General features: G+C 39.0%; 1 protein-coding gene across 1 annotated transcript in view; it reads left to right on the forward strand.

Moving 5' to 3' along the window:
• Nucleotides 1–300: 300 nt before the first annotated feature.
• Nucleotides 301–7,957, forward strand: part of PMFBP1 (polyamine modulated factor 1 binding protein 1) — a 29,220-nt gene continuing 21,563 nt past the window's right edge. The window contains exons 1-2 of the mRNA XM_023741865.1: nt 301–534; nt 3,509–3,733. Coding sequence (XP_023597633.1) covers nt 328–534; nt 3,509–3,733 — 432 coding nt within the window. The 5' untranslated portion in view covers nt 301–327. The remainder of the gene's footprint in view (nt 535–3,508; nt 3,734–7,957) is intronic.

Genomic DNA, 7,957 nt, shown 5'->3' on the forward strand with positions numbered 1-7,957 from the left:
CTGGTGGAGGCTGTGGTAGTTGTGGTCCATGACCTGGAAAGTTTTTAGTGGGTAAGAATCTTTTTTTTTTTTTTCTTCTCCTCCTCCTCCTTCTTCTCCCATAGTGGGAATGCAAATTGATATGTTTTATTGCCAAGAGACTAAAATGTTTAATAAACGCTCTGTAGATGAAAAGATAAAAGGATGGATAGATGGGTGTGTGAATGGTCAAGCAGATGAAAAATATCAAAGAATGAATGCATGCTTCTTAACCATCTAAAGCCTGTTCTGTATACTCAATCTACATTTCAGACTAAGAAGCAAGCATTAGCATTCGAAGAGTCAGAGATGGAGTTTGGGTCCAGCAAACAGTGTCATCTGAGACAACTCCAACAACTGAAGACAAAATTGCTGGCCCTTCAGCAAGAACTGGAGTTTCGCACAGAGGAGTTACAGACTTCTTACCGTTCCCTCCTGCAGTATCAGTCCATTCTAGAGAAGCAGACTTGCGACCTGGTTCAACTTCACCATCACTGCAAACTGAAAGAACATGAGGTATAGATAGAATAGCTATGGAAATGTCCCATATGCCCATGTACCTACATAAATAAGACCAAGCCTACTAAAAAGCAAACATTGGACTTAAAGAGGAGAGCCTCACAACATCTTGAGCAGGTTTTATAAACTTTCCCTCTTTAATTCTTGATCTTTCTGAAGCTGAGCAGAAGGAAACTAAACAGACATAATTGGGTGAGAGCTCCAGTATTAACATGTGGGGTGTGTGTGTGTCCATCTTTTCTATCTATTACCATTGCAATTTACATGCAAAAGACTTTAGGTCTCTAAGGGTTATAAAAGAGGAATAAGGTCCATTAAATCAATCATTTTTAGAAAATCAGCTTTTGATAATATATAAATTCCTGGCACCTGCACAGTTGATAAGATAACCAGACATTGAATCCGAGTCAATCATCAAGAGTCCCAGATCAGTCATTTTTCCAGACCAGAGTTTTAGAGCATATAGACTTAGCTTAAGTATATTCTGGACATTTGTTTATATTCATGGCCCAGAGTGGTATTGTTTAAATGAGAGAGTAGCACCCCTGTAGGATCCCAAGTAAATTTCCGAAGACCAAGGCTACAGAACTAAAACCAGGTGAACAGTGATGACACGGGGAGCAATAAAATCATGGGCCCTATGTAATGGGACAGGCAGTCTCTTCTCACATTCTGTGGTCTCCCCTGGCATTTTCTTCCTTCAGCTTTAAGGACTAACTCCAGGAGCTTTATGAGGGCCTTGAAAAACAGAGAATTTTTTTAAAGGGACTATCATGGCCTAGTAACATAAGAATTTGCTGAAAATGACTGGGATGAGGAACAGAGAAGGGTAGGACAAAGCCTGTGGGCATAACTATGGTTTAATAAAGCCAGTGCAGGCCTGTGTTAAATCTGGCTGATTCACCATAACTTAAAGAGTCTAGCCTGGATAAAGTAAGCCTGAATTAGTTGGGATTCCGTTTGGCTGCATCTAACAGAAAACTCCAAAGTAACAGTGGCCTAAATAAGATAGAAGATTATTTCTATGCCATATAAAAGAAGTTTGGAGGTAGTGATCTAGCGCTGTTTTGGTGGCTTCATGTGTCATCAGGTACCCAGGCTCCTATCTTTTGGCTCAACCGTCATCAGCTCAAGCCTTCCATTCTTGAGATGACCTGAAGTGTTGCTGGAGCTCCAACCATCACATCTTTGTTCCATAACCAGGATGAAGGAAGGGTTGGGAATGGAATAAAGGCATAAGCTTCCTTTTTAAAGACACTTTCCAGAAGCACCATACAACACTTTCACCTACTTATCATTGGCCATAACTTAGTCACATGGCCACAACTAGTTACTAGGGAGTCTCAGAAATGAGGTATTTTAGTTAGGTGTATTGCTTCCCAAATAAAGTCTAGGAAGGGTTCTATTACTAAGAAGGAAAGGAAGAATTGATGAGATTTGGCAAGCAACAGTCACTGCCACAGATCCCAACCTGGGAAAACTTCAGAAGACTGGAGGAAAGCATTAGAAAATGATTCTAGGCATTCTGCCAAATTCTCCCAAAGTGAACTCTTAGCTGTACAGAAGCATCAAACTTCTGTCTAAGGCTGAGTTCTCCCAAAAGCAGACCCTGAAGCAAGGATATGAATACAAGTAGTTAATTCAGGAGGTGATCCCAGGAGGCACAGTGAGGGAGTGGGGTATTCAGACAGGGAAGGGCAGGGAAGTCCATAAAGGAATCACTGTTGAGCAGGTTACCACTGTGGACAACTGGGGCTCCATCCCTCTAAGGAACGCTGGGAGATAGTGTAGAACACGCCTCAGAGTGATCCCAACCAATGCCACTGAGTCACTGGTTGAGGCTGTTCCTGGAGGTACAAACTACCCAGCACTTCTGCCCTGCACTGCCTTACCCCTCTGACTGAGCGTTCTCCTGTGGCCAGAAAAACACAGACAAAGGTGCTTGCAGTTGGAATGAGTTTACTGTGCCAAGGGTGTATGAGTGGGCCACTGGTAGCTTCTGTTATAAACACCTGAATATAAAATACTCCTCTCTTCTTCTCCTTATCTTAATAAACATCTCAGACTAAATGATTCTTTCCTAAGAAGAATCTCAAATGGTGGGCAGCACATATAATCAGCTTAAACCAATAGAACTTGTAGCAAAGTTCTACACTGGACTATTTGAGCCAAAATGAAGACTTCCTTGGTGACTCTCCCTGCTCTTAATTCCTTCAGCACATATAATTCAGGTCATACACTTTACCACACTCAACTTTATATAGTTGTTGCTAATTTTATATCTTATCTCCCCAAGATTTAAGAGTTGATAAATTCTATGAGGGAGGAACCACTGTCTCATACGTACGTATCCCCTCAGCACCCAGCACATTGCTCATATTTAAAACAGAAATTTCATTTGATTGCATTATATGTCTCTACTAAATAATATTCAATAAATATTTGTCAGTTAGTTGACTAATAAATTGATTAGAAAGAAAAGGAATCTAAATAAAGATCATGCAAATCCCAGAGGAATTTTGGATCACATTCCTCCACTATCTGTTGGGATTTTTGCTGATGTGGACCTGTGTGCACGAGGTGCTCTGCATTTTCTAAATTAGACCTTTAGACAACACCGAGGAAAGAAACAATACTAGTTTTGCAAGCCATTAAAAAAAAATGAAGCTATACAAATTCAGTCCTATTAATCAACTAACAAGTATTTACTGAGTTCCTACCAACAGACCAGGAAGTAGATACAGTCTCTGCCTTCAAGGAGTTTATCATCTAAACAGGACTATCTTTTTGTTTCTAATCATTAACATTCTGATATCACATATTATAGCTTTTAGATCTGTGCTGGACCTATTCTGTTCACCTGGCTTTCTAGTTTAGATATAAGACTCTTCTGCAGGGGGTCTTATAGCCATATTCTTTCCTCATTAGATGCTTCCATGGGCTCAATGTGGTTTTATTCCTACACCAACAGGTGATTCTCTATGAGGAAGAAATGGGAAGTCATAATGATGAGAACACAGGGGAGAAGCTGCATATAGCACAGGAGCAACTTGCCTTGGCTGGGGACAAGATCATCTCCCTAGAAAGGAGTTTAAACCTCTACAGGGATAAATACCAGACTTCCCTGAGTAACATCGAGTTACTAGAGTGCCAAGTGAAGATGTTGGAGGGGGAGCTCAATGGAATCGTTGCTCAGGTAGGGTTTAAACCAGACCTCTCAGACCAGGAGCTCTACCAAGTGGACATGCTCCCAGCTGATCCCCTGTAACAGTCCCAGCCTTCTCCACTGGAAACCCAAACCGTCAGCAGATGTCAGTTCCTTGAATTTTGTAGCCCTCAACTTTTGACCTTCCAGCTTTGACATTTCCTTTAAGACTGCTCTTTATCAATCTCAAGTTTCCTTAATTAACATGAAGAGCTATCCACTTCATATTAGGAAGAGAATTACCAAATGAGCTACCGAATCTTCCATGTCTTCATAGGGGTTGGGGGGAGGAAGAAGGATGAGTGAGGGCACCTCTAGATTACAGGACTCATGGAAACCATGACTTCAGGATTAAACAGGAGGAGAAAGCCAGAGAACAGGAGAAAGAAAAACCAAAACACCTGGATTTGTTTCTGTCCTTCTTTTAATGGCTTTTTTTTTTTTTAATTACACAAGTAATACAGTGATATAGGCTCTATAGGCAGAAGTATGGAGATTAAAATGTGAAAGCCCACTTTCAGCCTCCTTCGCCACACTCTTCTTGCCCTAGGCAATCACTTAAACAATGTCTTGGGAATCTTCCTGGGCCTTCTGCTATGCAGTTATATGCACAGATGGTTAGGATTTTCTTTTTTACATAAATGGATCATATACATGTGGTTCTATAACTTGCTTTTTAAATGTATATCTTAACAATTTCGTTTAGTTGTTACCTTGTATTATCTATTGACTTGTTTTTCTCTCTGTTACACACAAGCTGCAATGAACATCCTTATTTCTACAGAGTAATTTCCGTTATGCAGATGATACAACCTTGGCTTGCTGAAAGCAAAGAGAACTTAAAGCACTTACTAATGAAGATCAAAGATCACAGTCTTCAGTATGGATTACACCTCAACATAAAGAAAACAAAAATCTTCACAACTGGGCCAATAAGCAACGTCATGATAAATGGAGAAAAGATTGAAGTTGTCAAGGATTTCATTTTACCTGGATCTACAATCAACACCCATGGAAGCAGCAGTCAAGAAATCAAATGGCGGATACTCGTGAGGAGTGTGCCTCTTAGCTCAAGTAGATACAAGAGACTAAACGGGCAGCTTCTGTCCGGAGGTGAGATGGGAAGGCAGAGAGGGTTAGGAGCTGGTTGAATGGACATGGGGAATCAGGGGTGGAAAGGAGGAGTGTGCTGTCAGAGTATGGGGAGAGCAATTTGGGTCACATAACAATGTATGTATAAATGTTTGTATGGGAGACTAACTTGAAATGTAAACTTCATCTAAACTACAACAATTAAAAAAAAAAGGATCCATTTCCAGAAAAAAAAAAAACTCAGACGGCACATTGCATTGGGCAAATCTGCTGCAGAAGACCTCTTTAAAGTATTAAAAAGCAAAGATGTCACCTTGAAGACTAAGGTGTGCCTGACCCAAGCTATGGTGTTTTCAATTGCCACATATGCATGCAAAAGCTGGACGATGAATAAGAAAGACGAAGAATTTACACCTTTGAGTTATGGTGTAGGTGAAGAATACTGAATATACCGTGGACTGCCAAAAGACAAACAAATCTGTCTTGAAGAAGTACAACCAGAATGCTCCTTGGAAGCAAGGATGGCGACACTACATCTCATGTAGTTTGGACATGTTATCAGGAGGGATCAGTCCCTGGAGGGAGAAGGACATCATGCTTGGTAAAGTAGAGGGTCAGCAAAAAAAAGGAAGACTCTCAACAAGATGGATTGACATGGTGGCTGCAACAATGGGCTCAAGCATAACAATGATTGTGAGGATGGCGCAGGACCGGGTAGTGTTTTGTTCTGTTGTACCTAGGGTCGCTATGAGTCGGAACAGACTTGACGGCACCTAACAACAACAATTTCATTAAGTGGAATAGCTGGGTCAAAGGATATGCTTATTTTGAATGTTTAAAGATACTTCTAAATTATGTACCAAATAGGCTCTACTGGTTTACTCTTTTACTTACAATAATTGAAGGCACCACATCCACACTGTATGTTTTCAGTCTTTTTAAGTTTTGCTACACTGATGGGTGAAATAAAAAAGTTTTCTCATTACAATTTCATTTGCTTTAGTTCTAACAGACACGAAGCTGACTCTGAGATTAGCGTGCAGGACATTTTTCGGGAGAGTTCTTGGTATCAACACCTGTGAAAGGAAGGAGAAGGAAGCAGGATTGGGCAGAGGGAGAAACTGAGCTGTGTGAAGGCCTCAGCCCACCCAGTGGGACACTCTGGGGCTGGGATGGACCTTCAGATCTGTCCTAAATTGGTGGGAGGGGACTGGGCTTTATACCTCCATGTTGATCACCAGTTACTGGATGTGAGCTACCCCTAGGAGCAGGCGTGACCTTGGGCAAGGCAGTTTTCTCCAGCTGAGGGCTGTCTTCAGGCAGCACTCCCAGCAGCTGGGGGATTATGTCTTCATTCCTGAAGGGGGTCTGGAAGGCACATCCCTGTGTGCGCCGCACAAACGAAGTATTGAGCACTGTTTATGTCAGTCAATCTGGATTTGTTTTATGAATTGTTTGTTCAAATCATTTTCCCATTTTTATTGGGTTATTAGTCTTTTTTTGTATTGATTTATAGGAACTTCTTAATATATTACAGATAATAATGATTCGTTACCTATGTTACAAATATGTTCCCTCAGTCTGTAACTTTTTGTTTTATTTAATTAATGCTATTTTTCATCATACAGAAGTTTTTCATTTTTATGGAGTTGAATCTGTTAGTCTTTCTTTATAGATTCAGGTTTTATGTCTTGCTTAGGAAGGCCTTCCTCTACTCCCAAGATTATAAAAATTTATCTTGTATTTCCTTTTAGCACTTTTATAATTTTATATTTTTTAATTTTTATCTTTAGTCTGTATAGGATGTATGTATAAAGCTCTAATTTTATGTCTTTATAAAAGGATCTTCATTGTCCCAACACCATATTGAACAACTCACCCTTTCCCCACTAATTTGAAATGCCTGATTTCACTGATTTGAATCACTGATTCTTATATACACATGGCTCTTTCTGGACTCTCTTTATTCTTTTGATCTACCTGCTAGTTCCTATACCAGTCTGAGTTTTTTAGTGGCTTTAATTTTTGATTTCCCCATTTAAGGCAGGTCTTCCTTTACTGTTCTTTACTTTTAAATTTTTCTTGGCCATTTTTGTACATCTTTTCTTGGTGAAATTTAGATTTATATTGACTTACTTCCAAATTGTATGTTAATTTGTGGGAAATATGCCCTATGAAACATAGCATGTGTTTCCTTTTATTCAAGTTTTCTCATGTGTTCTTTAGTAAGATTTTACAGTTTTCTTTATAGATTTCACATATTTCTCACTAAGTTTATTTCCAGATATATTACAGTTGTTATTGCTTTTGTGAAAAGGATCTTTTTTACATTTAATTTTATTAATTGCTACTGATGTATAGGAAAACTATTTTTCTCTTATCCTGCCACATTATTGAGCTCTCTGATCAGATTTTCAGTTGATTTTCTTGGATTTTTCTAAGTAGCTTTCCCTTTCAATATTTATAAAACTTATTTACCATCTTACTGCATTGACGAGGACCCACAGAACAATGTAGAATCGTAGTATTCTTGCCTTTCTCCTCACTTTAAGGCAATGTTTTTTAAATATTTCACCATTAAGTATAGTATCTGCTCTTGGCTTCTTGACAATATCCTTTTTCAAGTTTAAGGTGTGACTGTCTACACTGAGCTTATCAAGACTTTTTATCAGGAATTATATCATATGTTTTTTAGCATCCATCAAGATGACACAAAGTATTTTGTCTTTCCTCTAATGAAGTGGATTATATTAACAGATTTCCATAAATAGAACAATCTTTATGTTCCTGGGATAAACGCTATTTGATCATGAGATATTATTATTTTAATAAACTGCTATACTAAATCTGTTAAAATTTTATTTTTGCATCTATTTTAAAAAATGAGATTCATTTTATGACATAAATTTTTGTGCTCTCCACACTACATGGGAAGTTAACACAACTGAACTAAACCAAGCTAAGAAGTTTCCTGAATACAACCAAACACCTCAAAGGACAGAGTAACAACAGTGGGGGTCTGGGGACCATGCTTTCAGGGGACATCTAGGTCAATTGGTATAACAAAGTTTTTAAAGAAAATGTTCTGCATCCCACTTTGGTGAGTGGCATCTGGGGTCTTAA

The sequence above is a fragment of the Trichechus manatus genome, unplaced genomic scaffold (assembly GCF_000243295.1).
Source record: "Trichechus manatus latirostris isolate Lorelei unplaced genomic scaffold, TriManLat1.0 scaffold00194, whole genome shotgun sequence".
Classification (NCBI taxonomy): domain Eukaryota; kingdom Metazoa; phylum Chordata; class Mammalia; order Sirenia; family Trichechidae; genus Trichechus; species Trichechus manatus.